General features: G+C 48.3%; 1 protein-coding gene across 5 annotated transcripts in view; it reads right to left on the bottom strand.

Annotated features, from left to right (window-relative positions):
• The window catches only part of NPRL3 (NPR3 like, GATOR1 complex subunit), a 43,195-nt gene extending 24,261 nt beyond the window's left edge, over window positions 1-18,934 (bottom strand). For 2 of the 5 annotated variants that reach the window (XR_015245358.1, XM_086691791.1), the window contains exons 1-5: window positions 18,414-18,934; window positions 13,455-13,524; window positions 8,164-8,202; window positions 4,699-4,828; window positions 2,758-2,832 (exon numbers count right to left, since the gene is read on the bottom strand). Coding sequence is in view for 4 of the 5 variants with exons in the window: in XM_086691791.1 (XP_086547917.1) it covers window positions 2,758-2,832; window positions 4,699-4,828; window positions 8,164-8,202; window positions 13,455-13,524; window positions 18,414-18,531 (432 nt within the window). In the remaining variant the exon portion in view is untranslated. Of the gene's footprint in view, window positions 1-2,757; window positions 2,833-4,698; window positions 4,829-8,163; window positions 8,203-13,454; window positions 13,525-18,090; window positions 18,255-18,413 lie in introns of those variants that run through there. The other 3 variants (XM_086691793.1, XM_086691792.1, XM_086691794.1) reach the window with 3 other exon arrangements.
• Window positions 18,935-19,317: the final 383 nt, after the last annotated feature.

Here is a 19,317-nt window from a genome sequence, read left to right as displayed (position 1 = left end):
AGTCACTTTGGTCTGGGACACTTCTGTAAAAAGCCATCATGCAGATTACACGGGCCCAGACAGAAAGAACTACTGAATATTTTGGTGAAAACTGATAGTGAGATATTTCAGAGAAATTCCATTATCTAATAGTTACTAAATATAAATAAATTTTCTAGGTAATTCAAAGTCCTTTCATAATATTAGCCAGTTTCTACCCAGGAATGCTTTTTATGCTTATTTGGATCCCTTATATTTTGACAGCTTTATTGAAAAGAAATTTCCTCTGACACAACTTCAGACAGCACTGGCAACTGCCTTAAGAAACTATCAGTTTCGGGGCGCCTGGGGGGCTCAGTCAGTTGAGCATCTGACTTTGGCTCAGGTTACGATCTCACGGTTCACGGGTTCGAGCTCCCACGTCAGGAGCTGTACCCTGGCAGGGGAGGAAACCCAAACACCACAGCCCAGGGACTCAGTTGGGAAGAACTTCTAGGTTCTTCTGTTCAGGTGAAGCTGACCGCTTGGGTGAGCTGACTGGCCATCCCTCCCTCCATCACAGTGAAGCCAAAGAACAGCAGGTTAAGGAGGCACCAGCAGGGCGAGGAGAGGCACTAATGCACAAGACCAGCGGTCTCAGGCCTTCCCCTTCTTTTCTCCCCATCCACTCTGCAAAGGGGAAGCAACTACATGGGACAAAGGAAGACGGAAAGGTAGAAAGAAGGGAGCAAGGCAAGAGAGGGAGGAAGCAGACAGAAGCCATACAGGATGGTTACCTGGGGGCAAGCTCACCTGCATGAGAGGCGAGCTGGGGGCAGCACACAAGGACTAAAGGAAAGGTCCTGCATCTTGTGATGAGATGTCCTCATCACAGGGTCCACCAGCCCCCGCACAAGTGCCAGACAAGGACTCACAAATGGTGAAGGAACTCATCACCAGCGGACCGCCACTGCAGGAAGTATAGTCTTTCGGGCAGAAGGAAAATGACAGCAAACGGAAATGTGGATCTGGAAGCGAATGAGCAGCGCAAATAGTGACTGCATGGGTGGACACGTGATTCTCTTTCTTATTACGTATGTCTCTCAACAGTTAACGCCAGTGTCCTGTGGGGTTTACAATACAGGCAAAGTAAAACGCAGGACAAGTTAGCACAGAGAGCAGAGAGGAGAAACGTGTGAATACTGTTGTAAGGTTCTTATGTTACATGTGAAGTTACAGATGGACCTCTGAAAAGGTGATCTTGGTAAATTGAAGATGTTTACTAAAACATTAATTAAAGGGGTGGCTCAGTCGGTTAAGCATCCGACTTTGGCTCAGGTCATGATCTCGCAGTCTGTGAGCTCGAGCCCCACATCAGGCTCTGTGCTGACAGCTCAGAGCCTGGAGCCTGCTTCAGATTCTGTGTCTCCCTCTCTCTCTGCCCCTACCCTGCTCGTGCTTTCTCTCTCAAAAATAAATAAGCATTAAAAAAAATTTTTTTAAAGAAACTATCAGCTTACATATATATATATATATATATATATATATATACACACACACAAATACATATAGACATATATATACATATACATATGTATATACATATACATATATACACATACACACACACACATACACATATATATATATATATATATATATACACACACACACATAAACATACATACACATAAAGGAAAATAACAATGTTGGTGAGGAGGTCGGTAAGTTGGAATGCTCACACATTGCTGGTGGGATGTAAAACAGGACCACCCCGGTGGAAAACAGTCTGGTGCTTCCTCCAAAGGCTATCATATGACCCCGGAATCCCACTCCCAGGTGTGCACAGTATACCGAGGGGAAATGAAAACGTGTCCACGCAAACATTTGGATACAAATGTCTATAACAGCACTGTTCACAATATTGTATTGTTGAACATATATTATTCTTTTATTTACTTATTTGAGAGACACAGAGAGAGAGAGAAAGAAAGAGAAAAAGAGAGAGAACGAGCGGGGAAGGTGCAGAGAGAGAGAGGGACAGAGGATATGAAGTGGGCTCTGTGCTGACAACAGAAAGTCCAATGCGGGGCTCGAATTCACAGACCATGAGATCATGACCTGAGCTGAAGTCAGATGCTTATCAACTGAGCCACCCAGGCACCCTGAACATATATTGTTCTTAATGGCTAAAAAGCAGAGACAACATAAACATTCATCAACAGATGAATGGATAAACTGTGGTTCATCCATATAACACCATACGATTTGGCCATAAAAAGGAAGAAAGTCCTGATACATGGTACCACATGGGTGAGCCTCAAAATCATTATGCTAAGTGAAAGAAGCCAGATACCAAAGGTCACGTATTATAGGACCCAATTTATATGAAAATGCAGAATAGGTAAATCCACAGACAGAAAGTAAACTGGTGGTTTCTAGGGGCTGAGAGAGGAGAGAAAATGAGATATAAGTGTTCTCCTTTTAGGGCAATGAAAACGTGCTGGAACTGACAGTGGTTACAAAACGTGGTTACTAGATGCCACCAAACCACACTTTAAAATGGTCAAAATGGTAAATTTTTGTTATGTGTATTTTATCCAGAAAAAAAAAAAGGGGGGGGGGAGCATACTAAGGGTAAACTCTTCCAGCAGCTCAGGAGGAGCTTGGCAGTAGCTGGGTCAGCTCCGCAGTCTGAGCTCGGAGCCAACCACTCACCAGAAGTGAGCTGCTGCTACTCTTCCCTGACCCTCCTCCCTGATCTACCCACCTGTGCTCTTCAGCCATTTGCACACTCACCCTCAGTGCAAACACCACATTAAAAAGAATCATGGTGGGAGCTTCCCTCTTTGGAGATGGATCTGTTTTTGAGACCTGTAGAAGAAACGTAATTCTAATGAATGAGAGTTACCATGTTCCAAGAAATATCTTGTTTAGTGCTATTCTTCAGGCATGGGAAAAGGTTCCAGAATATACCCAACCCTGAGAAAAACAGAGCCCTAGGGTCTTGGAGAAGTGATCAGCATCCCTGTAGAGGCAAGCACTGGCGGCATAGACAGACTGAGACACAGGTGAGACAAGAGTGGGAAGGTCAGTGCTATGACCCAAAGTGACAAGACCACCCCAGTCAATGGAGGTGAGCTGAGGTGTCCACACGAGACAAGATGGGGAGAGGCTCAAGCAAACGGGGTGTTCTCTGCCAAGACTCTCCGTCACTCAGTGGTGTTTCCAGTGTCAACCTGGGTCCTCCCAGGCTGTCTCGGCCCGGTATGGCAACCACTCAGGACAATTAAGAGACAAGATAATGCTCAGAGCCAGCAAAGACCAAGCTGCCGCTCTGTCATCCAGCCAGCCAGCCCAGTTCACAAACACCAAGGTGAATACCAGTGTTGCCACCAGGGGGCATAGGAGTTCGGGCGGGGGGGGGGGGGGGTGGAGGGTGGGCAGGGGAGGGGAGGGAGTGCACATCTCCCTGGGTCATCCCAAATGGGCTCTTCATCCCTGCTTGCCACTCCAGTTCTGTAGGGTAGAACTCCTGACAAGCTGTCAGATCTCCCCTCTGTCACTGACAGGTCATCAGTGGGGACTGAGCCCTGTCTCCAGGGGCCTTGGTAAAGAGGAAGGATGCCACCCGTGGGGCCTGGCTCATGGCCCCACATCCCGGCACCCCCAACTGCCTCAGAAGCTCCTTCCATGGGCTGATTCATGGAAAAGATTTGAGGACTGCAATTTCTAGGTCATATAAATGGAGCTAAATCTTACACTGTCTTATCAAAGACCTGATTCTGCCTGAGTGCAAAGGACTGACTGGCAGGTTCTGGTGTGCAAATTCCCTTGGGTGATGGTACATTGGATCTTGTTAAAACCCCTCAGTACTGTACCATTTCATTCATCACAGAATGCACAGAGAGGGTTTAGCACAAGGGAAAGAACTAAACTAGTAATATTTGCTATGGTATCATCTAAGAGCAAGAAAAAATACTTGCACCACTTTAGAAACAGACATCTGAGATATAAAAGGGAAGGCCACATTCAGGAGAGACCCGGAATGGGGCAAGAACTGAAACCACAGGAGGCCTGTGAGAGTGTGCAGCGGACAGCAAGCACCAGGTCAGGTCTGCCGCACAAAGGCTGCCTTCACCGGAGTCAGCGTGGGCCACAGGCTCCACAAGGGCCTCAGAAACAGTGTGGGCCATGTCTGCCCGGGGAGAACCTTACCTGCCCAGGTAGGGCCATACCTGCCTAGGAAGGCCATACCTGTCCGGGGAGGGCCGTACCTGACCGGGGAGAACCCTACCTGCCCGGGGAGGGCCACACCTGCCCAGGGAGAACCCTACCTGCCCAGGGAGGGCCATATCTGCCTGGGAAGAACCCTACCTATCCAGGGAGAGCCATACCTGCCTGGGGAGAACCCTACCTGCCCAGGAAGGACCATACCTTCCCGGGGAGAACCCTACCTGCCCGGGGAGGGCCACACCTGCCCAGGGAGAACCCTACCTGCCCAGGGAGAGCCATACCTGCCTGGGGAGAACCCTACCTGCCCAGGAAGGACCATACCTTCCTGGGGAGAACCCTACCTGCCCGGGGAGAACCCTACCTGCCCGGGGAGGGCCACACCTGCCCAGAGAGAAGAACCCTACCTGCCCGGGGAGAGCCATACCTGCACAGGGAGAACCCTACCTGCCCAGGGAGGGCGACACCTGCCCGGGGAGAACCCTACCTGCCCAGGGAGGGCCATACCTGCCCCAGAGCATGCTGCAGCAGTGTCGGGTGCCCAACAAACCGCACGTTATCAATCTTCAGTTCAAATTTTTGGCCACACATTTCAGACTTGGTTGCCAAAATTGTTGCCAGAATGACATCCGAAAACCTTAAAATTATAAAAGGGTAGAGTGGAAATAAGTAAACAAAGCGTCACAGCACCACACCCACCTGCCCTCAGAGAGGAAAGGTCTCAGGACATGGCAGCTTCGTGCGTGGAGTGGTCAACCCCCACTGCTGACTTGGAGATTTCTATCAGTTTCCCTTTTGAAGCAATCCCCAAGATCAGGGACATAAAATCACCAGAATTACAAGGTAAAAGGCATGAGAAGCATAGGCTGAAGGCACATGCTGTCATTTCTCGGCATGCTCTATGAAATTCAGGACAGAAACGAGTTGCAGTTTGCTTTTAAAGGGAGGACAACAGCTGGAGCTGGCACTGCCCGGAGAAGCCACTCACTGAGGCTCACAGACGTATTGGGGGGTTCCCCCAACTGGCCCAGGTTTGCCAGGCTGCACCCCACAACCCCCAGGACCTCCCATCCCCAGGTGTGTGAAGGGCGAGGGGACAACACTAACTACAGTGTGTTAATTACCTTCCTCACAGCACGGCTGTCTGGCTGTTTCCTCATCTGAGTTCTTACTAGGGATGAAACTTCTAAGATATGCAAAATATGCAGAACCAACGACATGATAGAAATGTGGGGGCACACAGGACTGGATGCCATGGAAAAGGAGGAACGGCTGCAGTGCGACAGCAGCTCTGGATACAATCTCTGTAAAACTGCAGAGCTCACTCCTTTTCAAGATGCATCTGCACCCTTGTGTCTCCCCACCAGCGGCCCTGTTCCTTCCTGCCCAAAGCGGTCCAGATAAGGGAAAGGCACCACAGGGAGGAGACTGCTGGGGGGGTGCAGTGTCGAGCCTTATCTCAGAGCCCAGGCTCCAGGGGCCTGCACTCTAGAAACAGTGATGAGCCATATATGATCTGGAGCCAGAAGGGAGACAAGACTGGTGCTCATTTCTCCACCTGGAAAAAGCATTTCTAACATCCAGGTCAGAAGGGCACACTGTGCTGGGGAAGGAGGCTCCACCTCCCCCAAGGCCACACTCTACCCCTGGGCAGGGAGACCCCTAAAGTCCCGAAAAGGGCAACGAGGACAGACACACACTGTGCATCCTGGACCTTCACTGAGGAGCTACAGTGAATCAGGGACTGCACCAGATGTCTCTCTCCTGGAGGAACCACAATGGGGGGGAAGAGACTAACACCTTAACACTCCAAAGGGGAAGGTCTGCTGTGGACTGCTGCTGCAGTTCAGCCCTGAAAGAGCAAATGACTTTGATATAAAATGATCTAGGAAGGGGGGTCGCTGCTTCGGGCTCCTTACACTCGGCAGGCCTCAATGTCTAACACTAGAGGCTAACTTGGAACCAGCCTGGAGCAAGAACCTTGTGGTGCTCAGCCACCACGCGGACAAAAGCGAGACAGGCAGCACCTCCGCAGCAGGCAGGCCGGGCCTAGCACTGCCAAGGGGGGCTGGTCACGGTGGCTTCCAGCCTTCCTCCAGGACCAACACGGTCCTCCAGGTATCCACACAAACCAGATGCAGGGGGGCTGGTCAGAACGGGCTGCCTTGCCTCTTGCACAGTCAGGACTGCAGTTGGACCTCCTGACACCGATGTTGTCAGAAACATTCTGGCAAACTTGGAACCCACAGCCCAAGCCCTTGGCTGCCCAGCGTGCGTCGCTCCTTCCCAGGAATACCGCTCTCTGGAGTGAATAAACCAGAGACGGCAGATTCCAGAGTATTAGACCAAAGGCATTATTACATGCTTTCTTCAAAAACTCTAAATGGGTCACTCTGCCCTGTAACTCCCATCTGAGGGTTACAGTGACGGTGAGGGAGGGCTTCAGAATGATAAACCCCTAACAAATACTTCTGCTCTCGTAACTGATTCAATGCCAACATTGCACACCCTATGTGAACAAACACTACCCCTCCACGGACAGTGATAACGGATAGGGAAACAACTTCCTACCATTCCAGAAGGTTCGCTTTTTCTTGTGATACCCACAATCTCCACTAAAAACCTCTGCTCTGTCACAAAGAGCCACAGACAGGCCTCAGCCCTGGGCTTCAGCCACCAAACCAGGAACCTGAGTTTGGCTGTGAGGTGAGTCCCGAGCTTCAGAGGCAGACAGTAGTGGCCCAGTTCACATTTATAAATATCCAAATGCAAAATGTGTCTTTCCAGGAGCCAAATAAAAAGCACTTCCGCCCCTAGATTCAGAAAGGACAGAACAGAGGGAACCAACTGGAGAGCCATATACTGCTGAAGTTAAAAGCCACACTGCGCCGAGTGGCCCTTCGAGGAGGCCTCTCTAGGGTGGCGAGAGGGAGGGTGTTAAGCTGCTCTGCCTGACTGAGCTGGTCTGGACCACACAAGGATCCACTCACTGCAGCCTCATATTACACATTTATGATTTTAGCAAATGCTTGAGGGGCTTATACTTTCTGTACTGTGTGTGCTGACATAACATGCCCAAAGTCACAGAGTCTGCCATGAGATTTAGGGGAAGGGGACACAACTGACATAAATAGCAAAGTAAAACAAAAACAAGTGACGATATTTGTTTCCAAAAATAAAAGCACTTAACATGAATTAGCCCAGCTGGAAAACAGGGAAAACCTTCTATTTCTGCCAGAATATTCAGGAGCAGGACTTTTTCTCTGCCTTGGCAAAAAAAAAAAAAAAAAAAAAAGAGAGAAAAAGAAAAAGGGCTGGGGGGAGGGAGAGGCAGCATAGAAGGGAACTCAACTCTGCCCCCTCCTGTTCTGGGGGGCTCACGGATATCCTATGCATCTCCAACACCCAGGGGGATGCCCCATCAAGGGGACAGAGGGACCCACTTACCCACACCCTCCTGGAGAAGTGCCATATAAACTCCACAGGAACATTTCTGCCTCTAATGGGCACACACAACAGCATCTAAGCCCAAGGACCACATTTAGCACCCAGCCCTTGAGAGAGGCCTCCTGTAACTCCTCTGAGAAATGAAGGGAAGAAGCAACGATCAGAGGTCTCTCTTGGAGGCTGGCTAGGGAGAGGAGGAGCCTGTTCCTGCTGGCCTACCACCTTCCCGGGGCCACTGGTGCCTGCCTGGAGGAGGGGAGGTCTACGTGCATGCCTGGTCCCAGAAGTCTCCCTGGTACCAGCCAAACTCGCCTTGGCCTCTCAGGTAATGTGGAATAGCTAAATAACTCCAGGTGGAGAAAGGGCAGGGGCACTCATGGGGGATCAGGCAGTGAGGTCCAAGCCAGAGCCTGTGTGCCTCGTTAGTCATTTTTCAACACTGAGGGCAATCAGTTAAGCACAATTATAAGAAGAGAAGGCAGCAAGAATCAGGACAGAAAGGCGGCGGAGACGTCTTGGGCTTACCCTGCAACCAATCGCTCATCGGTTGGAGGACATGGCTCGCTGGAATGGGAACAGGACCATCAAGACCAAACAAACACACTGATTTTAAAAATCATGAATAGTTACAAGGCTGTTTTATTAAAACAAGTGTTAAAGTCTAGACTTTAACTGCTTAGGGCATTAACTGCTGAGGGCAAGGCTAAGCAACTTACCGGACAAGAAAAAAGACACAGACACTCGCCAAGTTGAAGACTTACCACAGTTTTCTCACAAAAGCTCAAACTCCCACGTGTAAACAGAGCCTGGGCACAAGTGAGTGTCTGTCTTCAGAAGCAAGAGCAAGGCTGGAAGACCCGGGTCAGAGCCCAACACCACACGTATTCACTTGACACCCATGCACGAGCATTTAATCTTTCTGATGAAACCATTTCAGTAAGATCCAGGGAGATCGCCACAGGGAAAAGCCTCATAAACACTGTAGAATGCAGTGAACATCGCAGCCCCACGTCTTGAGATGCCGTAACTGTCTGCAAAACCAAACTCAGCGTGCCTCGGCACAGCACAGGACGGCAGGCCCTTCGGCAGCAAATCTGTACATGATGGATGAGGCCTCTGTGCTACGAACTTTCGTTTTTCAGAGATATGTTTAAGAGACTCAAGGTCGTCTGCAGAGGCCTGTGTTCTGGGACATGCTGCTTTCCCAGTACCCTGCAACAGAGAGTAGGCCAGACCCCAGAGTGGAGACAACACTGGAGGGACAAGAGCCTGCCACAGCGCTGTGCCACCCTGCTGGGCCTGCTGCTCCCCACGGCTCTCACTGAGAAACGCCTAAGACCCACACGACAGAAACACACAACCAAGAGCCCCTTTTTTCAACAGCTCCCAAACTTCAGCTCATCAGTTTACCTAGTAAGAAAGGGGTAAGATGTTTTGTGGACTTTCCAAGATCACCCAGCAAGTCAGAATCCCTAGAAGCCCTAGTGCAACTCCTACCACCTTTATCTTCGACGATCAAACAGGTCACAACGAAATCCCTCTAGTTCCATCTGGGGCTTCCAAGTGTCAGCAGTGCTCTATTTCCACCCTGGGCTGTGGAGGTGACAGGTCAGACCCCGCTGGCATGTTTCATTTTGTTTTTTTTAAGTTCATTTATTTATCTTTGAGAGAGAAAGGAACGTGACCAGGGAAGGGGCAGAGAGAGAGGGAGAGAGCATCCCAAGCAGGCTCCACACTCAATACGGAGCCCGACGTGGGGCTCGATCCCACAAACTGTGAGATCATGACTTGCGCCGAAATCAAGAATCACACACTCAAACTGAGCCACCCGGGTGCCGCACCCCCCCCACCTCCCCCCTTCAGTGGCGTATCTTATGAACTTGTGTCTGCACCTCTGAGGGAGGCAGAGCCACCAACAAGTACTTTCCCCAAGGCACAGATGTTCCCATGATACCCAGACCTGGGAGGGGGAGTTAGAGGTGCCCTGCCACCCTCAGCATCTTACAAAGAGGCAAAACTGAGGCTCCTGGTCTAAGAAACATGCCCAAGATCATACCGTAGGATGCAAAATGGGAGTCACACCTGGAACCCGGAACCTGCACTTGTCCCAACACGTTGCCTGCAGGCATGTGCCAGTGTGGACACACCAGTGTAGACTCAGTGACTGGGTCAGGAAAGGGGTGGGGGATGCCCAAGCTTGGGGACAACACTGCTTATCCACATTCCGTACACTGACCTCAGCTCTAGGAAAGAGGGGCACCTTTTTTACTTACTTACTTACTTACTTACTTATTTATTTATTTCTGGGGGGGGGGGGAGAGAAAGCATGAGCAAGGGAGGACAGAGAGAGAGAGAGGGAGGGAGAATCCCAAGCAGGCTCTATACTGCCAGCACCAGAGCCCAATGCGGGACTTGAACCCATAAAACATAAGACCATGATCTGAGCCAAAATCAAGAGTCGGACGGTTAACCGACTGAGCCGCCAGTCCACCTGCACAAGGGGCTTCCAAGCGTCAGCAGTGCTCTAACACATGTCCAGCTGCACACTAGTAGAAGCAAAGCTGTCGAGAGAGGCCCAGTGGATCCCCGTGTGCACCTGGTGTAGAGGACCCAGCTTGCCTGGCTGAGGTTCTCATCCAACTGAGGGTGTGAACATGCCAAAAAGCTGGACCCACTGCTTAGAGAAAGGTGGCCAAGGCTGAGGAGGGCAGCAGTGCCATCCGATCCCACTACTCCCTCAAGGCCAACCGAGAATCAAAAGGTTTTACAGATCCGAGGTCTTCTGGATGATGTCTAAAGTAAAATGATTTCTGGGGCGCCTGGGTGGCTCCGTCGGTTGGGCGTCCGACTTCGGCTCAGGTCGTGATCTCATGGTTTGTGAGTGTGAGCCCCGCGTCGGGCTCTGTGCTGACAGCTCAGAGCCTGGAACCTGCCTCAGATTCTGTGTCTTCCTCTCTCTCTGCCCCTCCCCTGCTCACGCTCTGTCTCTCTCTCACACACAAAAAAACACAAATTAAAAAAAAAAAAAAAACATTTTAAAGTAAAATGATTTCTGAGTGTTCTGAAATAAAGTCAACTCTTCTCCAAGCTACCAGCTTCTCCTTCTAAGACGGTGCCCAGAACACTGCACGTTGGGAGGGATCGTGCCTTTGTGACAGACTCCAGGCTTTCTCCAAGACCTCTCTTGATGGTTTTTGCCCTGCCAGTGTCGGGGCTGCATAATGCTATGAAGCATGACCTCCGTGGTCCCTAACTCTCATCCAACAGAAACACTACAACGTTTCTAAATCTGAATTTCAAACCTTAAAGATAATGAACAATATCCATTTTATTCTTCTCTTCCTACTGAAGTCTATATAAGTTTTTGTTAACCTGACAATTAATTTTTATATCCTGAAACACATCTTTTTTTTTTTTAATTTTTTCTTAACGTTTATTCATTTTTGAGAGACAGAGAGAGAGCATGAGCAGGGAAGGGCAGAGGGAGGGAGACACAGAATCTGAAGCAGGCTCCAGGCTCTGAGCTGTCAGCACAGAGCCCAATGCGGGGATTGAACTCACAAACTGTGAGATCATGACCTGAGCTGAAGTCAGACACTCAACTGACTGAGCCACCCAGGCGCCCCTGAAACACATCATCTTAATGATTCACCTTATAAAACCAGCACACGCTTCTAAGCCAGTGCGGTCCAACAGAAGTTTCTACAGTGGTGGAGATACTCTAAATCTGAACCATTCAGTACAGTAGCCATGAGTTGCCTGTGGCCCCGGAGAATTAAAATGCAGCTAGTATAATGGAGGAACTAAATTTCATTTCATTTCAATTTAAATGATGACTTTAACACAGGGCACCAAAGGTCTACATTCTCACTTCTCTGAGGCCGTGGACGTCTTCCACCACACGCACACATCACACAAGTGGCCTGTTAACATCATTTCAATCTAGCAAAACAATGCTCAGGACCATTCTCCTGGTTTCAGAAGAAAAGCCCCTTCAAGAAGACAATCAAGGAGAACATGGACAAAAGGTACGATGCACCTTAATTGTACTGCTTTGGAAGATGTGTGAGCCACAGCAGGGTTCCCCCAGGTGTCAGAGGCTTTGGCAGGCCAATGGGACAAAAAAAAGCTGGGTATTAACCAGTATCTCTGAAAACACAGCAGGTGGGGAGTGCTGTCATGTGCTAAAATTACCAAATGAAGTAATTCTTAAATTTAATCAGAGTATAAGGAACCTGCTCTTATTTTTTTTTTTTTTTAACGTTTATTTTATTTTTGGGACAGAGAGAGACAGAGCATGAACGGGGGAGGGGCAGAGAGAGAGGGAGACACAGAATCGGAAGCAGGCTCCAGGCTCTGAGCCGTCAGCCCAGAGCCTGACGCGGGGCTCGAACTCACGGACCGTGAGATCGTGACCTGAGCCGAAGTCGGACGCTCAACCGACTGAGCCACCCAGGCGCCCCGTGGAACCTGCTCTTCTTACTGAACAAGCTTATCAGAGAATTCTGATAGACCCACAATGCCTCACTCCCTTCCTATGGTTTTTCCCCTTCTGTATGCTACATATGAAAATAATTCCCTAAAAAACATCTTCTTAGTCTTTTATTACAGGCCTCCGAGAGCTAACTCCAGGGCTCAGGGGCTGCCAGCCTCCTAGGAAAGCCACATAGACTGCTCCAACGGCACTTTCTGCTTCAGCAGCCTGAGCCTCAAACCTATGGAGCTTGGAGGGAGAAGGGCAGGCCAGCCCTGCTCTAAATGAATCTATGCTGCAGGCAGAAGACAAAATGCACCCACCCCACGAGAAGGAGCAAAGTGCTTTCTACGCACCTGTAACAAACAAGAGTTTGTTCCAAGTGGCCGACCTCAGAGGACAAGAAGACCACAGCCTTCTACATCACGCAGAACATGGGATGTCCAATAATCCCCCACACCCCCTGCCCTCTCCTGCTGATCTCTCTTCCAAAGCTTGCTCCCCTCAGAGACAGTCACTGGCCACGCCAGAGGCCCCATATACCCTCACAAAAAAGGGTAAAAACCACAACTGTGGAACTGCACAACACCATGGCGGATATGGTGTCTTGTCAAGAGGCCTGAGGGAGATAGCGCTAGCTCACTCCATGGCAAAGGCCCAGGAAGGGATCTCAGCTATTCTGCCATGGAACAGTTGAGGCTGAGTCCTTTACTGCAGGCAGGCCCCAGCTGTGTTTAGAGGCACCAAGGGCAGGCAATTTATAACCCTCCTTTAGCTGGTAGTACCATTTACTAAGCCTTAAAATGAATGTAAAGCAGACGTGGTCATTTCTTATGTTTGCCACCCTGACGGCATCTCCCAGGACAAGCAGGGGAGCACACACAGGAAGGACCAGGACCTGCCTTTCATCTGTGCCCTAAAAGAGCAAGGGTCACATCAGCCCTGGCTCTCAGCCCACATCACCCCATGAGCAGGCTGGGCTGCCCCAAGCACCTACATGTGCCCTCTGGGCACATGCTTGAGAAGTCAAGTCTGAGGACAGCACTGGGGACTGATTTTCTCCATCTTCCTCTCATGGTAGATAAAGTTCCCTCTAGCCTCATCTGTTTTCCAATCTCCTTGAGCAACCAACCAGTCCACAGCTGGAACATGGAACAAACTACGCAGCAAGGCCGAGACTGGCAACACAATCCCAGTTCTGCACAACCTGAAACCCCCGCAAATGGAATAAAAGGACACCAGGTTTGTCACAGGAGAAAACCTCTGGGTCAACAGGAGGTAGGGCTTTGTCCAGGCCAAGGGGCACGACAGCCCCATCATGGAGTGACTGTAAAGCCCTTACCTGGAATCACCATCCTGGTCGTCGGCATGGTCTCCAGTGTTGTTGACGGCATATCTGCTACGAGGCTTATCTGAGGGCAAAAGGGGGAGAGTGGCTAAGAAAAGAGGATCCATCCACATGCAGGTCTGTGGATACATTAAAAGTAATGGTCTCTAACTACTGGGACCTCATCAAAATAAAAAACTGCACAGCGAAGGAAACAATCAGCAAAACTAAAAGGCAACCGACAGGATGGGAGAAGATATTTGCAAATGGCATATCAGATGATGGGTTAGTATCCAAAATCTATAAAGAACTTATCAAACTCAACAGCCAAAAAACAAATAATCCAGTGAAGAAAAGAGCAAAAGACATGAACAGGCACTCCTCCAAAGAAGACATCCAGATGGCCAAGTGACACATGAAAAAATGCTCAACATCGCTCATCATCAGGGAAATACAAATCAAAACCACAATGAGATACCACCTCACACCTGTCAGAATGGCTAACATTAACAACTCAGGCAACAACAGATGTTGGCGAGGATGTGGAGAAAGAGGATCTCTTTTGCACTGCTGGTGGGAATGCAAGCTGGTGCAGCCACTCTGGAAAAGAGTATGGAGGTTCCTCAAAAAACCTACCCTACGACCCAGCAATTGCACTGCTAGGCATTTATCCACGGGATACAGGTGTGCTGTTTCAAAGGGACACATGCACCCCCATGTTTATAGCAGCACTATCAACAACAGCCAAAGTATGGAAAGAGCCCAAATGTCCAACGATGGATGAATGGATAAAGAAGATACACACACACACAATGGAATATTACTCGGCAATCAAAAAGAATGAAATCTGGCCATTTGCAACTACGTGGATGGAACTGGAGGGTATTATGCTAAGTGAAATTAGTCAGTCAGAGAAAGACAAAAATCATATGACTTCACTCCTATGAGGACTTTAAGAGACAAAAAAGATGAACATAAGGTAAGGGAGACAAAAATAATAAACAGGGAGGGGGACAAAACAGAAGAGACTCATAAATGTGGAGAACTGAGAGTTACTGGAGGTGTTGAGGGAGGGGGATGGGCTAAATGGGGAAGGGGCACTAAGGAATCTACACTGTAATCACTGTTGCACTAAATGCTAACTAATTTGGATGTAAATTTAAGAAAATAAAATATAAAACAAGTAAAAAAAAAAAAAAGCGATGGCTTCAAAAACGTGGCATATATACACACAATGGCCATAAAAAGGAATGGAGTTTTGATACATGTTAAAACATGGAAGAACTTGAAAACATTATGCTAAGTAAAAGAAATCAGACACAAAAGGACAAATACTACACTTATATGAAATACCTACAGTGGGCAAAACTCAAGAGAGACAGAAAGTAGTTTAGAGATTACCAGAGGCTGAGGGCAGAGGAAATTGGATTATTGCTAAATGGTTACATATTTCAGTTTGAGGTAAGGAAAATTCTGGAAATACACAGTGGTGATAGGTGCATAATGCAGTGAATTAATCATGGTGAATGAAGCTAATGCCACCAAACTGTAAACTTAAAAATGGTTAAAATGGCAACTTTTATAATATGTATACACACTTGTATTTTAATATATCACCCCTTTTGTGTGTGTGTGTTTATTTATTTATTTTGAGAAAGAGAGAGACAGTGTGAGCAGGGGCAGGGACAGAGAATCCCAAGCAGGCTCCATGCTATCAGTGCAGAGCCAACTGTGGGGCTTGATCTCACAAACCCTGAGATCATGACCTGAGCCAAAATCAAGAGTCGGATGCTTAACCAACTGAGCCATCCAGGTGCCCCACATATATATTTTCTACCATAACAAACATTTTTTTTTCCAATAGTTACTGTTTCCAAGGAATTATAACATAGGAAATGTTTTTGCTACCACTACGTTTAGTTTAAAAAAAAAAAAAAAAGAATCTCACACACACACACACCCTCTCAGTATATGATGACAACTAGGTTGGAAAAAGCACAGGCTAAAGAAAAAATTTTTCAATGTCCATATACCAATATCCTTCACATACCTTACCAGAGTAATACAGTTTAAAGAACTTGGGATGAACTTAAGAAGTTCCTTATAGGCAGGGCACCTGGGTGGCTCAATGGGTTAAGCATCTGGCTTTGGCTCAGGTCATGATTTCCTGGTTTGCGAGTTCGAGCCCCGTGTTGGGCTCTGTGATGACAGCTCAGAGCCTGAAGCCTGCTTCGGATTCTGTGTCTCCCTCTCTCTCTGGCCCTCTCCTGCTCACACTCTGTCTGTCTGTCTCTCTCTCTAAAATAAAATAAACATTAAAAAAAATTTTTTTTTATTATTTGAATGTGGATCTTTAGGGTTTTTTTTTTGCATTTATTTTTTTTATTATTTTTTTTAATATATGAAATTGTCAAATTAGTTTCCATACAACACCCAGTGCTCATCCCAAAAGATGCCCTCTTCAATGCCCATCACCTACCCTCCCCTCCCTCTAAAAAAATTTTTTTTAAGTTCATTACGGGCAAGTGGTCCATGAGGAAATCAGAAATGCTAGCAAGGGAGACAAGAATGAAAGCAAACATGCTATGCTCTTGAGTAGGGGGACTCAACACAAAGATGTCATTTTTTTGCAGTTAACCCATACATGTGACATGATTCCCACAACACCACCAACAGTCTGGGAGAAGGGCCCAGTATATTCAGTACTCATGTTCACCGGGAACAGTAAGCAAGAACAGCCAGGATAGTGCTGAAAAAGAGAAGTAACGATAAGCGACTAATCCTATCTGAAAATATAACACAGTGTAAAGTTACAGTAATTCATCAGTGTGGAACCCACATCGCTGGGAAAGATGAAAGGTCAAAAATAGACAGGGAACTCAGTATGCGAGAAAGGCAGCAGAACCAGTCACTGAGAGAAGAGACAATTATGCTGGCTCTTGAAGCAACCACTCTGCAGACCCATGTTCCCACATCCTTCCTCACCCATCATAGCACCTGCTTCAGAAGGCTCCGGGAGGTGCACACACAACTCACTCTCGGCAAGTGTGCAGAAGACACCAACTCCTACCAGGAGCGTCCAACTTACACCAAGAGAAACACATTAAAAAATACGTATATAGTAATATGAGATAGGAAAACACGAGACAGGTCTTGTTTCTTTCCATTAACCTTGAGGAACAGAACTCCTTTCTACATTTAACAAAACTCAGAAACTCCAAAAGAACAGACTGAAAACCTGACTCCATAAAAGTCAAAATTCTATGCAGCAAGAACCACACAGAAGCAAACTGGCTACGAATGTGTGGCTCTGTCGCAGAAAAAGGCCTATTTTATCCTAAATATTTAAAGAGCTCCTTCAAATCTATAAGGAAAAAATAAACCCAAGATGAAATTAGGCAAAGGTTATGAGTAAGTCATTCACTAAAAAGGAAATCCAAATGGCTGTGAAAAGAGGAAAACATGCTCTCTGTCATTAAGACAAACGCACATGTAAATCACGATCAGACACTTCACCCATCTCACTAACAAAGACAGAAAAATCTGATCTACTGAAGATCAATATGTTCATTTTTCCCTAGATCCAACCACCCCCCGGGGGGGATTGACCCTATATTCTGAAAAATGATAATGTAGACAGAAAAGACATTCACACTGTTTGTATCAACAGAGGCCTAAATGAATAAATCACAATGTGTTCATCCCATGATTCTGATCATGCTGAACCTAAATCCAAGATGTAAAGTGAACATGAAAACAACATGGCAGAAAAGTGTGCACAGTGTGTTCACTTCTGCTTAGAAAATACAACATGTAGGAGCACCCGGGTGGCTGAGTCAGTTAAGCACCCATCGCTTGCTTTCGGCTCAGGTCGTGATCTCATGGTTCATGAGATCAAGCCCCACACCAGGCTCCACGCTGACAGTGCAGAGCCTGCTTGGGATTCTCACTCTCCCTCTCTGTCCCTCTCTCTCAAAAATAATATAAACTTTAAAAAATAAAAAAATAAAATAAAATAAAATGTGTGGGTGCGCCTGGCTGGCTCACTCTGAAGAACATGGGACTCTCGATCTCGGCGTCCTGAGTTCCAGCCCAACATTGGGTTTAGAGATTACTACAAAAAATAAATAAATAAAACAAAGAAAAGAAAATGTGTGTATATGCTTATATTCACACAGAAGGTTCTGGAAAAATACACAGGAAAATGGTAATAGCAGCTGCCCCTATAAGGGGAAATGAGTGGCTAGGGATGGATGGTGGGAAAGAACTTTCTTTTCATCATCTATACCCCTTTGTACTTTTAAAACCGTGTACCATGTTAACAAATTTAAAAGTAAAGTTAAAATATAAGTCAGGAACTGCACATTCATGATAGTGAAAAACTGCAAGTAACCTAAATGTCTATTATGTTCTTATGTGCACCTCTATGAGTGAGGGTGATCTCTTTTTAAACTGGAAAAGTGCTCCAAGGAAGATCGTTTAATGGAAAAAAGACCAACTGCAGAACAATGTATCATGCGGGGGGAAAATCCCCAAGACAAGGCACTGTTTTTCTCTGCATACATATCTGTACAGGAGGGACAACCGCCAAAATGGCAGGTGGTTATCCCTGCGATAGGGAAGGAGCAGAACTGGGGAAACTTCAGATGACATGTCATTTCGTGTTTGTTCCAAGCTGAATACATTCATACAGTACTTCTACATATTCTTAAAAGGCTGGAGGTACTGACGAACGTTAGCAATGATGCCTTTGGCATGTTGAACTGAGTGAGTTTTCTCTGCTTTTACTCTTCTGTACTTTTCAAATACTCTAATGAGTAGGCACTGACTACATGATCAGGAAAAGAAAAGGTCAACGACTTCAGTTTCAACGTGCGAGGCGGGGAGGGAAGGGAGCCGCCTCCGTGCGCTGCTCCGATCCTGCCGCCGGGCGCACGCCCGGGAGCGCCAGTCCCTCTGCCGGCGCTCACTTACTTGTCTGGGACGCCGGGTGCTCCTGGCTTCTCTGGAAGGGATACCTGAACAGCAGTTTATTGCCCCTGCTGCCCGAGCTCACCAGAATCACGCTGATGGGGCTGGTGTTGTCGCCCATCCTGCGGTGGGCGGAGACGGGGTGGGGGCTCCGAGGAGGACAGGCTGGGACCGGGATGGGGGCCGGGGTGGGGGAGGGGCCAGAGGGCCCGGGGCGGAGGTGGGGAGCGGGCTCCGAGGAGGACGGGCCGGGCCCGGGATGGAGGCCGGGGTGGGGGAGGGGCCACAGGGCCCAGGGCAGAGGCGAGGTGGGGGCTCCCAGGAGGACCGGCTGGGACCAGATAAGGGTGCTTGAGGAGGAGGCTCCCAGGACGGGGCTGAGGGGGCTTGAGCAGGACGCGCCCGGGGTCGCAGAAATGCGGGGCGCCGGGAGCTTCCAAACCCACGAACCACCCGGCGCGTCTTCCGAAGCTCGCAAGGCCTAGGTGTCAGGGCCAACGAACAGCTCAAAAGGAGCCTGCGCGCAGATGGGTGCTGAGTGCGCAGGCGCAGGCGACCTTTGCGCAGGCGCGAGGCCTTCTAGGGAAGCAGGGCGCACCCTGCAGGCCGTCTGTTTGTCCAGAGTGCGGACGGGGTCCGCCCACTAGCGTGAAAGGGAAGGTGTGGCCGGGGTGTGCCTTTGGGGTTCAAGCAGGCTGTATCAAAATGTTGCATTCTTTTTTTTAATGTATGTTTGTTTGTTTGTTTGTTTGTTTAGAGAGAGAGAGAGCACGTGAGGGGGAAAAGGGCAGAGGGAGGCAGAGAGAATTCCCAAGCAGGCTCTATGCTGAGAGTGGCTCCTCTGACCACAGGGAGACCACACCTGAAGTGATAATTAGAGTCGGATGCTCAACGGATTGAGCCACCC

This window comes from Puma concolor, chromosome E3, assembly GCF_028749965.1.
Source record: "Puma concolor isolate L17-30 chromosome E3, mPumCon1.1.hap2, whole genome shotgun sequence".
Classification (NCBI taxonomy): Eukaryota; Metazoa; Chordata; class Mammalia; order Carnivora; family Felidae; genus Puma; species Puma concolor.
This window is presented reverse-complemented; position numbering and strand designations above follow the sequence as displayed.